The sequence below is a fragment of the Marmota flaviventris genome, chromosome 2 (assembly GCF_047511675.1).
Source record: "Marmota flaviventris isolate mMarFla1 chromosome 2, mMarFla1.hap1, whole genome shotgun sequence".
Classification (NCBI taxonomy): Eukaryota; Metazoa; Chordata; class Mammalia; order Rodentia; family Sciuridae; genus Marmota; species Marmota flaviventris.
Window position 1 is genome coordinate 150,632,670 of NC_092499.1, and position 20,869 is coordinate 150,653,538.

Genomic DNA, 20,869 nt, shown 5'->3' on the forward strand with positions numbered 1-20,869 from the left:
TCTCAAAGGAAAACTGGAGTGTATGGGGTTACCACTGGTGGCATGCTGGCTCAGCTGCATGGTCTGAGTCCCCCTTGAAGTGTCAGATTTGCAGTGTATCAGGGGGGTGTCTGCCACAAGGCTGACCCTCAGCCCTGAATCTGCCCCTGCTTCTCTGGGCTTGAAACCTTCCTGACTTCACCATGAACTTGAAATAAGATCCCCTCCTGGGACCTGGCAGGTCTGCTTGATGTGGCTCCTGCTTCCTCTTTCACCCCATCAGTGCCTGCCCTCCCCTCACTCCAGCCAGGCAGCCCAGCCAGGCATCACAGGGACACAAATTGAGCTAGACCACCCACACTGGGTCTGGCTCCACCACTTCCCGGCCTGTAACCCCAGGCAGGCCAGCTAACCTCTCTGCACCTCCGTTTCCTCCTGTTAATTGGTTCCTACAGTATAACGTGCTTGGAAGACTCACTGAGCAAATATATGTAACTGTTTGGCATCTGGCACACAGCAAAGTACATAAATATCACCCACCATGATTTCTTTAGTTCCTGAGATTGTACTGTGTCTGATACATGCATTTTAAATGGGTTTGTCACAAAACATTATTGAACAAACTCTCTGGGCTGCATCTGTCAGATCTAGAGACTCCTGCTATGATATTGTGATTTAAAATTAGAAATATTTATTTGGTCTTCATCCTGTTACATAGCTCCTAAAACCCTTGGAATCAATAAAATAATAAATATTTTTTGTGCATGATAATGAGATGACAGGTGGCTGGGGGCTCCTAAGTAGCCTCAGGTTGGGGGCTGGTTGCCAGGTGAACCAGCCTCATGATTAGAGGACTGGGATTTTTAGCCTACCACCCCAACCTCAGAGGAGGGGAGAGGGGCTGAAGGTTGAATTAATTATCAGTGGTCAATGATAATAACTCATGATTCCATACTGAAGCCTCCAGAAAAACTCCAATAGAGTTCAAAAAAAGCTTCTAGGTTGGTGAATGAGAACACCTGCTGGAGGCTGGCACACCCCAACTCCACCAGGATAGAAGCTCTTGCACTCTTGTCCCTTTCAGACCTCATCCTATGCATCTCTTCATCTGGCTGTTCATACATTTCCTTTGTAACACTTTACAATAAATGGGTAAATGTAAGCAAAGTGTTTCCCAGAGTCCCGTGAGCTGCTTTAACAAATTAACCAAACCCAAGGAGGTCAGGGGAACTCCAATTTATAGCTAGGTGGACAGAAGTATGGCTATAACCTGGGACTTGTGACTGTCATCTGAAGTGGGGGCAGTTTTGGGGACTGAGCCCTTAACCTGTGGGATCTGACCTACCTGCAGGTAGCTAGTGTCAGAATTGAAATAGATTATAGGACACTCAGTTGGTGTCCTCTGGAGAATTCTTTTGTGTGTGGGGAAAAAGCCCACACTTTTTGGTGACCAAGGGTAAGGGTGTTGAACTGAGTACGTGAGAGTAGGAAAAACACTTTGATTTTTCTGATTCTTTACATCTACGTTTAGTGGAAAGTTCTGTAGGTTCTCTATTCTAGTAACAGCAGTGGCAGACGCCCACCCAGGGCTCTTGCTCATCATGGGGCCAGGGCTGCTACGTGAGGCAGTTAAATCATGTCTTTAATAACTGACGTTCCCCTGAGATTATCCCCCTAAAAAGATGGATGGCCAGGAGGCAGCAGCTCGGCTGCTCTCTCACGGCTTCAACATGACAGCAATGATTTGAAGTCACAGCTTAAGTGGATATTGGGCAATAAAAGGAAGCTTTCTGTGGATTATGGCTGATGATGTTTCCAGAGTTTTCGAGCTTCTCTGAAAGCTTATCACTGCTGGAACCCTGGCTCCTGCTTTCTGCTACTGCTGGACAGACACTTTCTCCCAGAACACCATTCCTGAGCCTAGTACCTAGCTTCCCCCACCCGCCAGACAAAGAAATAGGTTCTCTAGGACCCCCCAGCACTTCACAGGGAAATGGGTTCCAGGGAGTTGGATCCGCAAAGCCTTTCCTCCTTGACACCCTCAGTTAGCAGCCTGGGGAGAAGGAGTCTGCCAGTGGGGCCTAGGACATCATAGCTGGCCTCTCTTAGGCCCTTGGTCATGGCCACCAGTGGAATGTCTCCTTTCTCTTCTAGCTTTTTTTCTTTGGGGAGTCTCCTTTCTGGACCAGTTCACCCTTTACTTCTAATCCTGCCTAGTCCAACCAATAAGTTTAAATAACGGTAGGTGTGACGTGTCACTTTGGGGGAGGGGTCTTGTTTTCCCTCCTCTCCCCAGGCTCCCAGGTTCTTGGCACTGTCTCCTCCCCAGTACTCATCTAAAAGAATGGCATAGGCTGACGCCAACGTACAGCCTCCTGGGGAAAACCGGAACCTCCCTGTCTGTAAAGTGTGAAGAATAGTATCATAGGTTGCTGCAAAGATCAAATGGGGTGACATTGGGGTGAACACCTGGATAAGAGCTGATGCTTAGTGTTTTCCTCCTTCATTCCTTAACCCCTCCCCAAATTCATCTCTGTGGTGAATTCCAGTCCCATAGCATTGGAAGGAAGGGAAACTGGACTAGGAAAGTGGGCTGTCACCTCACAGGGCTTCACTGTACAAACGCTGCTCCTTGTCTGCATGGGCAGTGTCTCCCTCACTTGAAAGCCTACTGGAAATAGTCTCAGGCTTCCCCCAGAGCAGCTGTACCAAAATCCACATTTAGACATGAACCTTAGTGATTCTTGTGCCCTTCATAGGAAAGAGGCACTGATCTCTCCAACCCCATCCCTTCTTTCTTTCCAATGCAGACCACAGTGCTAACACTCCCTCTAGTACAGAAGTGTCCACAGCATAATTTCAAAACAGAATGCTTTCTGAGTTTCTAGACAGTTTCTAGATAGTTATGTACATTTGATTGCCCTAAATGTAATTTGGTTGCATTAAATGGGCTAACGAACAATTCCAAACATAAAAAAAAAAAAAATCATGAACTCTGCATTTTTTTTTAATGAAGGATGTGTGTGTGTGTGTGTGTGTGTGTGTATCAGTGATAAGCTTTCAGAGAAGCTTGAAACTCATATATATGTAGTGGATGAACATAATACCTTAATTCATTTTTTTTTAATGTGGTGGTGAGGCAAGCAATCTACCACCGAGCTGCAACACCAGCCCCTCTGCATTGTGTTTTTAAAGAAATGGGTGCTGAACTTCACAGGGCTGAGCATGGTGGAGCAGGGAAGACTGGGAATCTACAGAGCATCCCCAGGGAGCAATTTCTCCTACTAGGATGAAGATGCCAGAAAATGGGGTGTGTGTGGGAGAAACGACAATGATGGAAAAGAGGAAGGATGCATGAGCTATGGCAGCCCACCCCTGGGCTGGGCCTAGAGAGGAACTGGAGTAGGAACAATTATTGGTGCAAAGAAGGCAATGATGTGAGCTTCCCTCAAAGACTCACCTTCCAGTGGTCAGCCCTACTTTATGGTCAGCCCCACTGTTACTTTAAACAACTCTCCAAATGTTGCAAAAAATGTAGATTAGACCTGTCTTCACATTTCCCTCTTAAACAACCAGTTCCTAAGTGGACACATGATTTTCAGAGACTGGGAATATTTACTCTGAGAGGCTTCGGGCTTCTGACATTTTAACTTTCAAGAAAAGATGCAAAAACTTGGTGAATCAATGACAGAAACTAAATGCAGCTTCAACAGGTTGTCATTCTTCATGTTTTTAAAGCACAGAGGGTTACCTGAATCCTTCCTTACAGACAGTACATTTCTCAGGTTCATCCACACACTTTTTACAGCTTGGATGGCATTTAAGGCAGTTTTTCTGACCTGGAGAAAAACAGCAAGATGAGGAAAACAGAAGGGGCAGGTTAGAGGAAATCAAATCTGGAAAAGGAGCCTCCAGCATTTCACAGCAGGTGCGGGAGGGCGGCTCTTCCCCAGTGTCTATCTCCAGAAAGGATCAAATAATAATGAAACACCCAGAGGCCAGGTAGAGACCCTGTGCTCAGGTGTGGAGAGTGTCACTGGTGAGTGTCTTACCACTCTTTTCTGGGATAGGTCAAAGTCCTTAAATAACTACCATATTTTGGAGGTGGTTCTTTGTTCAGAGGAGGCATGGTTTGGTTCTGCTTATTGCAACAGGGACAGAAGCCAATTCCTGGCTGAGTAGAGTTTAATCAGGTGCAAATCTTTATAAACTTCATGGGGCGGGGGAGCCTGGATGCTGCTGACCTTTCTCCCCTAGAGCTTTCACAGGGGTCTTTTTTGAAGACTCAGCATCTATATACAGGGAGATAGGAACCTATGACAAGCCATCATGTCTCCCAGGGAAATTCTGGGTCATTTCAACTCCCACCTTCACTTACATAAGTCACTCAGGTCGGTATCTCATAGACACTGCCTTGTGCCACTACTAAGTGCTATGAATCTGGAAGCAGAGGGCTGCTTGCTCCACCTCAGTGCAGCCTCCTTGGAGCCACGGGTGGCATCACATGCACATGGCAGGTGCTCAGCAAGGACTGAAGTGAATGAGGGGATGGCTGATTCTGGCCCTGGGAGGGGGGTAGTATGAGGGAGCCTGAAAACAGGTCTGGCTGGCAGCCCAGGGCAGGTGTTCGCAAAGGCTATGAAATGTGTCTTATGACTGTTTCCCCTCTGAAGAGTGTCTGGTTATTTGGTAGCTTTGTATGTCGTTACAGATTTCCTGGCTTCTTCTCCCCAGGAGTAACAGTGATGGCATGACAGGCTGGATCCTGCACAGTAGGGGCCCAGAGAGGAGCCCTGCAGGAAGGCCTGCTACCAAAACATCCTGAATATCAAAACAGTAACCCCTTTCACTTGTTTGAGCATTATCTCCATCAATTTAACCCAAACCCTCTGCTGTCTCTTTTAGGGTAAGGTACATGATAACACTGCCCATTCTACCCACCTTCTAAACACAGGACACCTGGAGGGGCTGCTCCAAGTTCAAGTCCCACCTGTCATTACTAGCTGTGGGTCTTTTACCATTTCTCGGCTTCAAGATGAGGAAAATACTGCCCACCCTTTAGGGGTGTGTTCACTTCCTGTAAAGAGCCCACACAAAAAAACAGACCCTTCTGAGCCCAATTCTTATCCCCTCAGGTACTTCTTCATCTTCAGAGGACTGTAAACCTTTTGCCTACACCTAAATCCCAATTTCAGCTCAGCAGCTCTATCCAGGAGGTTTTTTTTCCCCAGTGTTGATTCTCAATTCCATAAATTCAAGTTGAGGCTCCGGCCCCAGTCCAGGACACCTGTCTCCTCTAAGAAAGAGGAGAAATTATAGCAGAGACAGCAGGGGATCCTCTCCTGGTGTCTGAGAGCTGTGGCCGAGCCACATATCTGCCCGCCCTCAGTAGCGGACACTGACTTGCACACGTTTGAATTGCATGGTCTGCCGAATTCTTTGCAGCATCACTTTGAACTTCTCCTGCCAGGTGTGTGGGTGATCTGCTGCCAAATGACAGGTCTGAGCACTCTGATTTCATGTAGGTCCCTCCTGCCTTTCCTGTGAAAGGTCCTTGCTGAGAACAACAGAGTACAAGAGGAAGCCAAGGCCAGGGAAGTCCCCCCCCCCCCCCCCCCGGGAAGGGATGCCAGCCTAGCGACAGGGAGAGGGCTCATGCCTTCTCATGCCCTCAGACATGCCACTCACTTTCATCAGCATAAAATCCAGCGGGACAGAGGGTCACACAGGTGTTCGTTTCCTGGTGATGATAGAACCCGCGGCGGCAAGACAGGCACTGTGTTAGGTTCCTGCCCAAGCAGGTCTCACACCCCTTGTGGCATCTTCGACAGCGTCTTGCTGCTGTGTCCCCAAAGTAGCCTAAGGGACAGGAGCTCACGCACTTCCTGTGGGAACAGGTACAGGTGAGAGCTCCTGTGAATCAACCTCCCACCCCTGTGTGGCCCCTGCATATGGATGGGGGAAATACTATCCCAGAGCTTGGAGACCCCTGCAGACTCAGCAAGACACTGAGGACATGAGGGCCCTGGGGGGAATATTAAGTCGTAAGGGAGTGTCCTGTCTTGGTGAGTACCCTTGAGAGGTTCCTAAGGACACAGATGGAAGTTTGAGGACTTGGGTAAGAAGTTTTATTTTCTCTTGGAAGCCATCCTGGTGGGAAGTTCTGAGGTACCTGTGGCTTCCCACAGGCACCATGATGTTGGTATTTGACTTTTGGAACTTTTGGTTCTACAAAAATCCTACCAAAGGTGCCCTTGGGAAGTAGGTCTCTTGGGCACTGAATAAAGCTCCAGGACAACTGCCTTTGTGCTGAGTGCACTGGGACCGCCCTGGGACTGGGAACTCCAGACACTGAGGCTTGCACCTCCACCTTGCACAGGGAGCCCCTGCCTGGACCTCATGGGTGTGCACCAGCAGCTTTCAGATACATCTGGCACCCAGGCCTGTTAGGAAACTCCCAGTGTCATCTTGGCCTACCAGGCCTGGCCTGAGCAGCATGTGGCAGGTGCTCAGGAAGGTTTGTGAAACCAAGGAATAAAAAGCATAGCAGCTGCAAGATTGACAGGGAAATGTGGGAGGGTGGTGATGCCAGCAGTTCAGGTCCTGGCTGCTAGGACCTGCAGGTGTGCACGCTCACCTCAGCAGGGCCAGCGTGAGCCTACACAGCTGGCCATATGCCTGGGCTCCCACATCAGCTCTGCCAGTTCCTTCCCTCCAGGAGCATTTAGTCCCACAGGCTTTCCAGGGAGCTTTCAGGAAAACCCCACACTAGCCAGAGGCTGCAGCATGCTTTCCCAGAGCCACAGCGTCCCATCTGGCCCTATGTGGCTGACAGTGCCGCCCCTGAGTCACACGTATCTACAATACCCCTAGGACACTTGCATATTCCATATGATCCATTTTTGTTTCACAAATGGATGAAGAAAGCTTTATAAGCATGGTCACAAAAGTGCCACAGTTTCAGATTTCTCTGTAATAAACACGTATTACTCATTTGATTAGAACAGAAAATTATTAACAGTTTTTAAAAGGCAGTTAACTTCAATGTGATTTCTTTGTTGGGGTGTTACACAGCTTGAAATGGGCCACCTTAGCAGAGTTCCAGAATGTGCCGATGGCTGCCCCAATACATTACCTGCCGGTCTTGGCATTCCCCAGGCTGAAATGGACACAGTTCAAGCATTGGTCTGCATTGGGGCCATTACAGCCTTTGTTCCCACACTCTGGATGGCACACACCTTAAAGAAAAAACATTTCCTTTATCCAGAGAGATGCCTTCTCCATCCAATCCAGTCCCCTGTGTCCCCGACAGAGCATGTGGCAGCCTGATGAGGTTGGGAGGATTTCCCTTTAAAGTGGTGGTTCTGTGAGGGCTGGGTGGACAGACAACAAGGCCCCATGGAATATGGTCCCAGCCAGAGCTGGGTCTAGCCAGGGATCTAGGGTCAGAGGGCCCAACACTCTAGACAGCAATACCATGAGAACAAGTAACGCAGTCAACCCTGGGAGAGAGCCAAGGTCAGTGAGGAGATGGGGATTGTGAGAGGCAGGAGGATGGAGGAGAGAGAGGCAGGGAACACCTGTATTAAGTTCATTCACTTACACCACAGTCATTATGTTGGGACCAGACAGCTCTCTGATTTCCACTGTGAAGGACCCAGCAATGCAATCTAGGGGTGTTTTAGGTGTTAGGAAAGCTGCCACCAAGGGTGCTGAGGCAACAAGAATTAGGCAGGAGGAAGAGTACAGAGAGAATTCTGTACATGCTCCAGCGGGAATGAGGATGGATTTCTACGTGTTTGGAGCACCTGGTACAGCTGGTGCTTCAAGAGCCAGGGTGGACAGAGCCAGAGCCTGAGCGTGTCAAACTGGGTGAGTGGGAGCTGGCTGCACATGGGGGTGGGAGTGGGGTGCTGCTGCTGTGGGCTTCTTCCTGCAGACTTCTTTTTGGCCTCCCTGCTTCTTGCCCTCAGTAGTGGGACACCAATATCTTCCCTTAAGTCCTCTCAGGTCCCTGAATTCTAACCCTGAGCTTGTATGTTGTTGGAAAAGTGACACAAATGTAGGGAAGCTCAAAGATTCCAGCAAACTCCTTGTTCTGGGTCTCTTCCTGGTAAGAGTCAGGGATGAGCTGGCTTTCAACGTCCATCCTTTCAGGCCGGGGGTGGGCAGGTTTGTAGGTTTCCTCTCCCTCCTGTTCTGCATAAGTGACAGCCGTGGGAGCCAGTCTGTGCTGGGATTCCAGACTTACCCACCAACCCCATCCCTTCTATGGGGAAACTGCTCGGGGAAACCTCTTGGATAGCTGAGAGGGGACCCAGGGAGGGACTGAGTGAGGCATTATGAAGGCTCCTGAGTCTCTGGAAGGGAAAAAACCTTCTGCAAGGTTTGAGTTGTTGGAAGGGGTGGGGAGTGAGTTCAGAAGCAAAGAAGAGTTAATTTGCTGGCCACCCGCATTTCACGGGGAAACGGGAGGGTAAGACAAAAGTCCTCATTCTCAGCGGCTCACAATGGGTCTTTGCTGAGGCATACAAAGCTCTCTTCATTCCTTCTTCAAGAGTCTCCGGCCTTCCCAATGTCAGACGCGGGTTATTTTGCTACCCTCCTGGAGGTTCACCGTTGTTGATATTTCCCAAGTTTTCATTGTGGGTCTCCGCCTGCCTGTGTTCCCACTGCACACTCCTTTCAGAGCCGTGGTCATCTCCAGGACGCTCTGGACTGCTGCCTCTTCTGGTCCTGGCTGGCTAGTCCGGTGTTCTAGATAAGCCTATCATTTCCAAAGTTTATCACTGAACCACACCCTCCCCTCCAGCTCTGGACTATTTTACTATTTTGGAGTCGATTCTCATCTGATTTGGATTTCTGTGCACTGTGTCCAGGGTCAGTTGTGGGGGTAGTCTCAGAATGCTTTGTTCCATCATATCTTTTTTTTTTTCTTTTTTTACTGGGGATTGAACAGTGCCTCATGTACGCCAAGCAAGTGTTCTAACACTGAGCTACACATCAGTCTTCTAACAAAAAAATTTTTTTTTTAAAAATTTTGAGACAGGGTCTTGCTAATTTGCCCAGGCTGTCCTTGAACTTGTGAACCTCCTTCCTCAGCCTTCCAAGAGGCTGAGATTGCAGGAATTCCCTCCATCTTAAGGGAGCTGGGTGTGTGTGTTGGGAAGAGGGGGTGACAGACCAATCTTCTCTTCCTCCAGGCACTGGAGATGGTAGCACCACACAGGCAGGATCTGGTCTAGCCTACTCATTTTCAGTGCTTAGAATGGCATCTGGAGGGCTGGGATTGTGGCTAAGTGGTAGAGAGCTTGCCTCGCATGGGCGGGACCCGTGTTTGATCCTCAGCACCACATAAAAATAAAGGCATTGTGTTGTGTCCATCTACACTTAAAAAAAATAAATATTTTTAAAAAAAAAAAGAATGGCATTTGGCACAGAGCAGGTGCTCAGTAAATATTTGCTGAAAGGCTGAGGGGTTAGAGTATGGATGAAAGAAGATTGGACAGAAACAGAAGTGCCAATGTCCCCACCACCTGTATACACAGGGTTCCAGGATGTTCTGGGAGAGGAACAGCCTGAGGGGAGGGCCTAGACTGGTGTTTATAGCTGCTGGTACATGGGATGTAGATATCACCCCCAGAGTCCCCCTTGGAGCCAGCCTCTCTGTAGTGGAAAGTTTCATGACAATCCAGAGGGGAACCCCTGGCAAGGCAGGGCAGCAGAATTCTGAGACAGCATCAAGGTCTCCAGCAACATCCAGCCCTAGCTGGAAAGGTCAAGAGGAGAAACTGCCCATCCAAGGGCTGAGGATACTTAGATAAATATCTGTAAACAAACCTCCCCACACGGGACTCTCTGTTGGGACTGTTTAAAAAGCCAAATATCCAGATTCATCTCTTCCATGAAACACTGTAAATTAAACCTGGCTGGTCATCTTGTCCCAATCACTCCTTCACTTCTAAGAATGTTCTGGTACAGCCATTACTCATTCTTTGGGTGAGCTTGGGTTCTTTGTGTTGCAATTTATATTTATGCCTGCATTTCCTCTTTCCTTCATTAGTGAAAGTTCCTCCAAGACCCACAGTCTTCCTGGGCCACTTTCTACCACTCCTAGCAGAGGCTCCCAGTAAAAGGCATGCTCGATTAATGTGCAGAACAGGCTTTCTAACAGCTGACCCCACCTGCATACGGAGTTAACTGACATAGGCTAACTAAAAACTCCATCTTAGAAACTTTGTGGAGCAAATCCAGAATTTAAAAAATACACAAATAAAACAAGTGTTAGACAGCAGCTTGGGAGTTCTCGACGGACTTTGTCATTAGTGTGCAGACTGTGCTGGAGGAACAGGCGGATTTAGAAGGTATTGGCACCTATTTTGCCCTTCACCCTATCCCAAAAAGGGCACCCAGGGAAAGTTACCTCCGTTAACACTATCAGACTTGGAGCAGATGCAAAAGTTAAGCTGGTTGGTAAAGACGTGCCAACGAGAATAACAGACGGCTCTCATTCTTGACTACTAGGTGACCTAAGTGAGTTATTTAATGCTCTTGAGCCCCTGGTCTCATCTATACTGAGCCTATGATCCCATTCAATCCCTACATGTACACACCATGCACACTGTGAACCAACTGCTTTGTACCTGTCAGCTGTCCTGGAACCTTGTCTGTTTTCTAGACAAGAGGACATGCTCTCTTGACTCCCCTCATGGTCCTCTGTGGATGGCCACACTGTCCCGAGCTGTCCTCCACCCATTCATCTTCCTTCCAAGAAGCTCAACAATTGCTTCTTTCCTGAAGCCCAGGCTTTCCTCTGTTCCCACAATAGTTCTGTCCTGGCCTCTCTGCCACTCTCTGGTAGGAACCTAAACCCCTCCCTGTGTCTTACCATGTCCTTGCTTGTCTCAGCATCTGCTGGCTCCCTAGGCCACACCACCTGGAATCATATGTGTGCTGGCTACAGGTGAAGACTTCCTAGCACCTCAGACCTACTGAATTCCAGTTCTTGGGGTGGGGCCAGCCCAGAGCCTGTTCTTTAATCAAGTGTCTTGGTGGTGGACTCTATCTCTACTGTGGCCACCAGGTGGCTCTGTCCGGCAGGCTGGTCCTCACTGCAAAGTTGTCCACCCTCAGTACCCCTGATGTCTTTCCTGTGTCTCACTCTGTTCATTGTAGCTGCTCTACTTCTTCCTGCCAGGCCCTCTGGTCCCCAGACCCCCACCACCATGCTGAGTCACTGTCCACACCCTCCCTTACCTTAGGAACTCCAGAATTCACCACTGCCTTAGCCTTCCTCCTGCCTCGGCCTGGAGAATAACTCTGGTTGTTGTTTCTGCCTCCATTCCCAGGGAGCCATGTGGGCTGAGAGTGTCTGGTGGCCACCTGGTCCACCTCATGAGGGCTCCCTTTGCAGGGCAGCTTTTCTGCCTGGCTCTGGCCAGGTCCTGGTCTGGTAAGATGCTCTGAATATGTCTACATGTTTATAAGCTGGAAGCTTGGTCCTCAGTAGGACAGTATTGAGGTGGTGGAACTTTAAGCAGTAGGTCCTAGGACAAGGTCATTAAGGGTGCTGCTCTTGGAAGGGATGAATGCTAACTCCCTGGACCTGTTAGTTTAAGCAAGAGCAAGTTGTTATAAAGTGAGGCCACTCCACACACCTCTCTGCCATCTTGTGATGTAGCCATGAGGCCTTCCCCAGAGGTCAGACTGATGGACCTTCCTAATCTTGGATTTCCAGCCTTCTAAACTGTGAATTAAATGAATTTCTTTCTTCATAAGTACTTGGCTTTGGGTATTTTGTTATAGCAACAGAAGATGGACTAATGCTATATCCAACATCCCCTGTAAGAGTCCTGCTCCCTTTTAGTGGATCATGTTGCCTGCTGCTATTTGGAGGTCCTTGCAGTCCCTAGACTTCCCTCTCCATCCCTTGTTCATATCCTCTATTTCTCATCCCGGGGAAAGTTGGTCCTCTCTGCAGTTGGCTCCTGGTACCACTGCTCTGTCAGATTTCCCCTGCCCTTCTGTCCATAGGGTCCAGATGAAACCTCTGGGTCCAACACCCTCAATGCAATGTTTGCCCATGGTCAGCTCCCCACATTCTGGAAGTTCCATTCCACATCCTCCTTGACTTGCCTTGGATTCTAAATTTGTTGTCCCCCCTCCTTCTCCTTTGTCCCTCACATCACGGCCACCCTCTGGTTCTTATTCCCTCTGTCCTGGTTTCTGGGCCTGCTCTTTCTGCTAGTGCTGGTTCACCCTTCCATTTGCCCCTGAGATCACAGGGAGCCTCTCTGAGAGCCAGGAAAGCATCTCACTCCCATGGAAACCCCTCTATCCATTCAGGCCATGCTCAGTGATGCAGACTGAGAACAGCCTGACAGTTGAGGTTCCAGTGTATGAGGCTGGGAGTCAGCAGCAGATTTTAAGGAAAAAAAAATCAGTTCTTTATTAATAATTACTGAATCTTGCCACTGTTTATAAATCACAGGGGGAAACAGAGCAGATTAGTCCATACATAATTCAATGCTCTGTTTTAAAGAAATGGTGAAAGAAATTTAAAATGGAATCAACTATAATTTATGCTTGATTTGTATTGGTAGAATTCTCCATTTTGTTATTATTTTTTCAGAGGATATTGGATAATTCAAATCATCCATATTCTGTGATATCACCCATCATTTATCAAATAGCCAGAATATTTAGCTAAGAAAAATATGCCCAACCAGAAACACCTGGTGTCACACAAATCACCATGAGATGGGTGGCTCAAGGGGAAAGGAACCACTTTTGACCTAATATGTTAAAAAACCTGTATCTAGAACAGTATCAGGAGATGTCCAAAGCCCTGTTAGGGGGACTGTGGCTCTTGGCTACCTTGAAAATGAGCTGGTGGCTCAGAGCCAAGGACCATCTTAGCAAAAGATGGCTAGAGAGAAAGGATCTGCACAGGCACCTTAAGTTCTGTGAGTTTTTAAGGATGCTTCTGTAGTATAAGTTTCTACTGATGACTCCCTTCTCTGGGTCTCTAATCCTACCCTCAAGGATGGTGGAATGTCTACCTCCAGCTCCTTTCCTGGTTATGCTCCCAGAACCTAACCTTCTTGAGGCCTTGATAGTACCTGCTTCCTTCCCACATTCTGGCCACTGAAAGTGCGTGGACTTGAGGGCATCAGGAGGCTGAGCCATGTGATGGGGACCTCTGAGGAAATGCAAGTGTCCCTGGGGGCAGCTGGTTAATCAGAGGCACATCCCAGTTCTGGTGGGGCATAGAGGGGCTCAGTGTCCCAGCCTGGGAAGGTCAGAGAATACTTATTGGTTTGAAGCATACTTACTGGTCTGTAAAACATTAGGAGAGACTTGGATGGGAGGAGCTGTGTGAGTGCAAATGATTGTCATTATTATGACTTCTGGGCAAGAGAGGACCTACAACCACAACCCTGCCTTTTGCCAGGAATGGCTCCACCTTAGAGAGTTACAGTGGGAAACCAAACTCGAGGAAGCTAGCCATGTCCTCTTGTTTCAGGCTCATTACCTGTGTAATCTTCTTCATCCTCGAGCCCCTCAGCCTGGGACAGCCACTTAGCAGCCTTGGGTGGCTCCAGCTGTGGGGTTGAGAGCTCCAGCATCCTCGAGCGGGACTGATGGGAACTGAAGGTATGGTAGGGGTGCTCCGCTGTGCCATATAAAATGAGGCTCCACTCTTTCAACTTCCCTGGAAGGCAACAGACACACCGAGTTATTTCAGGAAGCTCTTGATACACCTGTGTGCTCCTTTACCTGTGCACAGGCCTCCATCGCTGTGGCCCATGGCTTTCACTGCCTGCTCACCTACTAATCAGGTGTACCTCTACCACCAGGCCACATACTGCTCTCTCTGTATGTCCCACTGCTGCAAGCCAGCACTCCTGGACTCTTGTGCTATTGAGCTGCCCTATGCTTCTGTCTTTGCTGGTGGCGGGGGTGGGGTGTTGGTAGGGGTAATGGTGTTTTTGAATTATACTCTCCACCCTCCTGGAGAGTGTCTTTGGCTCCTCTGGTCTCACAGCAGATTCTCTTGATGCTGCCTCCCCCACAAATGGCAATAGCAACTTGTCCCCCTTGAGATGTTCAGTGGTAACCTGGGTGTCAGTCTGGCTGGGAGCTTTGTCTCATAACCTCCAATTGTGATCACTAGATTGTATTGAGGGGCCCTGCAACTTGGATCTTCAACTCTAGAGCACAGAAGACTTGGTCTTGTGCTTTCCTCCACAGCCAGCCCAGGGCAGTATTAGGGATAGTATTGCTGGTACAAACTCAAAAGTCTACAGAGGTTGAGTGTAGGGGGAACATGCTTGCAAAGAGGAGGATGAATGATACATATGCCAGGCTCTACTGGGGAATTCTCGGTAGACAGGCCTGGGGAGGACAGAAGCTGATGTGAAGGCAGCCAGTCTGTGATGGGAGTAGTGCAGACATTGCTCTGCTTATAGCCTCCATGTGGAAATGGCAGCTCATGTGATGAGGTTGGCTCAGCTATAAAGAGAAGTGGGAAATCTGGCCTGTGATTTCCAGGTGAACTGCTGATGTCATAAAACACATGACAGATGTGTGACATGTACTTGTGGGCAAGCTCAGCTACATGTGGCTGGTTTAGGTGTCCTTTTCTTGTGATAGTGTCCCCTGCATTCGGGCAGGGGATATATGTTAAGAAGGTCCTTACCATCATTCTTACATGAGGGGCCATGGGCCAGAGTGATCTGCCCAAGGACACACTGCTCATGCCAACAGGACTCTGCTGCCTGGGCTCTCAGAGTTTATTTATAACTGAATTAGCTCCAAACAAGATGCTCTCATACCCACCATGAATGACCCTGATGAATCCTCACTGTGACCAGCTATGAACAATGCTTTTGCCAGCTGCTTATCCGTGTCAGCTGGGAACATCTCTAGCTTTCATTTCCTTTTCGGTCATGAGGTTTCTTGCCAATCAGGATGCTTTAGGCAAGAAAATGTATCATGATGATTCTTTGATATGTATTGTGTTTTTACTGTCACTCACTCTGCTCATCTCAAAGACTCCCATCTCTGCTCCAAATGGCAGGCAGAGAACTGCCTACAGACAGTTTTTGCATCGTGGGCAGCTCTGCCACAATCAACTTTATCTTTTGCTCCAATTCTGGGAATTTCTTAGACTCTTTAAATCCGAATCAGAGGACTCCTGATCATCAACATACCACAGGCCTGTGGGCGCAAACCATATAGTCCTAGGTAGGTGGGCTGAAGCGACAGCCAGAACTGGTCCTATAGCTCACCAGTCCAAGCTCAGTAGACTTTGATCTTGTTACACCGTGTGGCATATTAGAAGCACTGTTTTGTTTTAACTGTTGCCCTAGGTGACTGAGGTACCAGATTCCAAAGCTTCCAGCCCCTAAACTGCCAGTTATCATTTAAATAGCCCCCCCAAATCAAGTGTTGGAAACTTAAGCCCCAAATTCATGTTAACAGTAACTTGGAGGTGGGGCCTCTGGGAGGCAATTGAGATTAGCTTATCTCATGAGGATGGGACCCCATGATGATATTTATAGGAGGAAGAAGATATTCCATGATTGTATAAATATGTCAAAATAGACTCTATTGTTAAATATAATTAAAAAGAAATACATAAAAATAAAAAATAAAATAAAAAAAGATAAAGAAGAGAAACTTGAGCCAGCATGCTTGCTCTGTTTCATTATGTGATGTCCTTTGACATGTTATGATGCAGCAAGGCGGCCCTTCCCAGATGTCAGCACATGCTCTTGGACTTCCCAGCCTCTAGAACCAAGAGCTTAATAAATAAACCTCTGTTCATTATAAATTACTTAGTCTTAGATATTTTGTTACAGCAACGGAAAGCAGACTAAGACACTGCCCTGAATCAGAGCCTATACTGCCTGAACCTCTCCTGGCCTGGCCAGCATCAGAGGATGTAGGCAAGGTCCTTCGACTTGAAAAAACATTCTCATGTAGACCATTTCTTAGTACATGATCTTCCAATAGGCGTAGTTCTTTTACATGCATGGTGGCCCATTTCTCTAACATGCTTCCTAACCCGGGTCGCACATTTGATAATGGTAACATAGGAGGTGCCTCATGCAGTTGCAGGCGCAGAAAACAGTCATGGAGATGAGTCTTCATCCATCCTCAAATCCTCAGGATCAAATTAAAGCTGCATTTCAAAACCACAAAGGAATCTGGGCTTTTTAACCACTGAGTGATGAACGGTGATTAAGGGGGGAGTGTAACGACACAAGGACAGAGGCCACGGGCTCTGTGGGCTATAATTGGAGTTGAAATTTATTTCAGCCCTGGAGGGTATTTTCAAATACACCCAACAAAGGCCTACTCACTGAGATTAGGTTCTTATTTTTAGATCTAGTTTTGGTAAAACAAACAGAAGGGTCTGTTCCACACTCAGGATGCATGGTGTTCCCCATGTGGAGGGAGAGAGGGAGAAGAAAGAATCCCAGCACCAGCAGCAGGGCCACCTCTGGGGAGGGAGCTGGAAACGAGGCTGGGCCCAGAAAGGGAAAAGACACTTTGCTTTTAGTATATTCCCTTAGGGACTGATTGTCTGTTTGTTTTTAATATTTATTTTTAATATTTTATTTTAATGTGGTGCTGAGGATCGAACCCAGTGCCTCATGCATGCTAGGTGAGCACTCTACCACTGAGCCACAACCCTAGACTGGACTGATTGTTTTTTTAAAGCCATAAGCATGTACTATATTACCTGTTCACATATATAAACTTAAAAAAAAATTAAACTGCAATGAAAAAAAAAATCTATTGACAAAGCTGTTGCATAGTTAAAAAAACACTAAAAAGCAGTAGTTGTCAAAGCTTTTATGTTTCTGAATAAGTAATATACAAAGATAGTTCCAAATCCAAAAGTATAAAAGGGAATACAGTGGAATTCTCTCTCCCATCGCCACCCCATGGGTGACCACGGTGACTTACTCCCTGTGCATCCTTCCAGAGGTATTTTTTTTTCTTACTCAATAGAAATGTGAACATATATCCTGCCCTGTCCTTTTTATTAACACATCTCATAGCACTTTCTGAACCTTGCTTTTCCCATTAACAATGGGAATCATTCCCTTGTTGTACCAGGGACATGTAGCATTGCTTACTTAAATAAATCCCTACTGAGGGGCATTTAGGTTATTTCCAGACTTTTGCAATTATAGACAGTCCTGTCACCTTCTAACCTGTGCTGCAAACTTGGTCATGCAAAGAAGGATTCAATGAGGGAGAGAGATCAAGGGCTCTGGAACAACAGTATCTGAATGCTGTCTCTGCCCTCTATTTGATGGGTGACCTTGGACAAGTGACTTCATCTCTGTTCTTCAGTATCTACCTCTAAAGAGTAGGGGTAGTAATAATTCTTCCTTACAGAGTTGTCTGGGACATTAAACAATTAATGATAACAAAGCACATGAAACAGTGACTGGCAACCAAGTGCTGCCTCCTGTGTGTTTGTTAAATAAAATCTGAAGACCAAATCATTTTGTATGTTTGTAAGGGGACCTTCAGGTCACATTCATAGAAGCAAGACCAGGCATTAAAAGGGGCATGCTCTTCCACACTGGAGACCATGGCTGGGATTGCCAACCCAGTAACTCAGAGAAGTTAACTTCATATTTCTCTTACGTGAGAAGTTGAGCATCTTCTCATATAATTAAGAGCTAGACCCCTTCCTGATTTGATAAAATTTGAAGCTCAATTTACCAAAATTATTTGCTGGGAACAAATGATGAGTTTTCAAAAGATGCCTAAAAGTACATTGTAGCCATGCTCATGGCAAGTCCGAGGGGCATGAGAAAGTGTTTTGCTCACATCTGGCTTTTATTTTTGTTCCTTTTACATGCAAGATATTTATCAGAGCTGGGCGTGGTGGAACACACCTGTAATCTCAGTGGCTCAGGAAGCTGAGGCAGGAAGACTGCAATTCAAAGCCAGCTTTAGCAACTTAGCGAAGACCTAAGCAACTTAGCAAGACCCTGTCTCAAAATGAAAAATAAAAAGGGAGGGCTGGGGATATGGCTTAGTGGTTAAAGTGCTCTGGGTTCAATCCATAATACCACCCCTCCTCCTCCAAAAAAAAAAAAAATATATTTATCAGAGCCTATGAGGGCCACGTAGTTTGCTAACAAGCTGCAGAACTGACTCCCAAGCACTGAAGAAGAGCTGGTTCCCTGAAGGCAGGGGGCTCCAGGCAATGCCTTCACCTACCTGGAAACCCCACCTTTCCTAACAAGAAGGATCTGGAAACATGACCTCAGGTTGTGATTTAGATAATGACAATTTCTCTCTCTCTCTCTCTCTCATACTTAAATATTCTTTTTTCGCTTTCTCTACCAAGGGGAGTCACTATTTTCCCTTGCTTTCCTAGGACATAAAAAGAATCATTCCACATTTATGGCATTGAGTGTACGGCATAAAACATACAGCCTGGGTTTGAAGTATGACTTGAAGTTATTTTCCTCTAGCTATAAAAGGAGACAAATTATTAAATATTGAAACAAATAAAGAAGAAAGTACAAATCATCGATAGCTCCTGCGGCGCACTTTCTTCTGGGCTGTTTTCTCTGCGAGTGCGTTTTCTCCCCTCAGCATTGCATCACATTCATTAGGTTCAGAAGCTGTCCTACTTATTTACTTGCTCATTGTTTTGGGGCAAAATGTCTTTTTTTAGCTGGTGCATTAGCTTCAGTATGTGGCAAATTTCTGGCACATAGTAGGTGCTGAATGTTTTCTAAATGAATGAATTAATATTTTAAAATATTAATTTTTGGAGAAAGGAAAACATTTTGCCATATAAATGTAACTGTTTCCCCCCCTGCCCCCCCCCCTTTCTGGTACTGGGGATTTTAACCCAGAGGCATTAAAACTACATCCAGTCTCCTCATGCCTCCTTTTTGAGACAGGATTTCCAAGAATGTAACCATTTCATTAACCAATCTCTTATCATGGATCATACCAGAACATTTGTTCCACTTTTCCTACCTCTTTTAAGAAAATATACACACTTGCCAGAAATATCAGTTTGGACTACTTTCTCGGGATCGAGTCCGACAAGTAGAACAATGGGTTCAGAGAAGAAGATACAGTTGGGCTCTTAACATGTAATGCCAAATGGCTATCTCACAAGCATTTGTCATCATTGGATCCTTGATTCCAAAGCGCACAGGCCATCTAGGGGAATCGGTTCCTTTACAAGAATCACGTCTCCACATGGTCAACCCCAGCCCCAGCTGCAGCCCTAGCTTGACTGAGTCAGTAGGGTCAGTCACCAAGGACTGAGCAGAGCAGATCAAAGCAGAGGTGCACAGGAAGGAGCTGATATGAAGCTCTGGTCTTCAGGGGGTCCCTGTCCTCATAAAAAAATCAACACTGTCCCTCACCTCTGGCATCCTGCGCACAGGCACCAGAATGAGGTTCCCCAGTCCAGCTCCCTCCACCCTTGGTCACTCCCGAGGCTAGATTCTAGCTGAGAAAGAAGATGAGACTTGTGGATATAGAAGTTTTTTTTTTTATTATTATTAATTTCTTCTTTTTAGTCATATACAAGGAAGAGGAGAAGGCAGACCACATCCAGGGCCACCCCAGGCCCCACCAGAGTCCATGATTAACAGAAATGCCACCCAGAGGCAGAAGGATTGCACAGTGTTGGCCTTGCTTTGGACAAAACATTCAAGAAGAATGTATTGCCGTTCAAGATGTGCGGCAAGCCTGGTCAAGTTTACTGTGACAAAAACTCGACTAGTATTGTGAATTCTTTACTTTGTAGGAGGGGTTCTTAAAAGATGTCCAAATCCAAATTCTTTCACTTTTTTTTTGGCCATGAGATTCCTGAGACTGTAGAAGAAAGAACTGCAAATCCACCTGCTTAAACCCCGGGGGCCAGCACTGTAGCACTTGGCCCCCACATGTCAACAGTGAAGCCCAGGCGACTGTAATTGCGAGAGGCAGAGGATAATCCACAGCTAATGCCATGTGAGGCTGCCAATAAAGGGCTTTATCGTCATTCACTATCTTCACTGCAGCATGTCCCCTCAATGAATTAAATTCCTAATGAACAAACAGGATTATTCCTATTATTCAAGAAAGAACCAGAATTAAGGAAAGTCTAAGGTTGAGTTTGCCAATAGGAAAGAGCCAGCAGTAATCAAGCTTTTCTCTGCCTAGCATTTTGAATTAAGAATTAAAGGTCCTTGAGAGGGGAAGTTACAACTGGAGACAAAGAGGGTAGGGGTGGGGGAAAGGTCTGGCTGGATTAAAGACTATGAGCTAATACTTTGAATTCCTAGGTTTTCCTAGCCGTAAGAGAAGTTATTAACAATAAAGAATTTATCAGTTCTCCACCTGCACCACCATACCATGCAGGAAGACTTTATCTGAAGCAGTAAATGAAGAAAGGCCTAGAAAAATCAAGTAAATATGTTCCAGTCTAACGCTCTGTTGGAAGGATTTTCCTTCTCAGTACAGGGAACCAGTCACCTGAGGGCTATATTCAAGCCACAAAGTTTAAGGTAGAATTTTGGGCGTAAGAAATGAAGACGGTTCCCTTCCATCTATTTATAAAGTACATATAAGAATACTTTAAAAGGGTGAATTTTATGGTATGTGAGTTATATCTCAATAAAGCTGTTATTAAAAGTACCGTGTGTATATTATACACACAGAGAAATGCCAGCATTTACTCAATAAACTTAACCCATAATTAAAAGTGCATTTTAAGTCCACATTATGGATAAGGATAAAGGGAATCTAGGAAATGACTTGGAAAGGAGGATAAGGAAGAGTGTGTACCCCACCCTCCGCCCCACACACACCCTTAGAGACAGAAGAAAGGAGACACAGAAGT

General features: G+C 46.6%; 1 protein-coding gene across 2 annotated transcripts in view; it reads right to left on the reverse strand.

Moving 5' to 3' along the window:
* Pcsk6 (proprotein convertase subtilisin/kexin type 6) overlaps positions 1-20,869 on the reverse strand; it is a 192,126-nt gene that overhangs the window by 14,060 nt on the left and 157,197 nt on the right. Inside the window, exons 14-18 of one of the 2 annotated variants that reach the window (XM_027955265.3) lie at positions 13,514-13,693; positions 13,314-13,352; positions 7,115-7,217; positions 5,668-5,864; positions 3,731-3,818 (exon numbers count right to left, since the gene is read on the reverse strand). In XM_027955265.3, coding sequence (XP_027811066.2) covers positions 3,731-3,818; positions 5,668-5,864; positions 7,115-7,217; positions 13,314-13,352; positions 13,514-13,693 — 607 coding nt within the window. The remainder of the gene's footprint in view (positions 1-3,730; positions 3,819-5,667; positions 5,865-7,114; positions 7,218-13,313; positions 13,353-13,513; positions 13,694-20,869) is intronic. The other variant, XM_027955269.3, reaches the window with a different exon arrangement.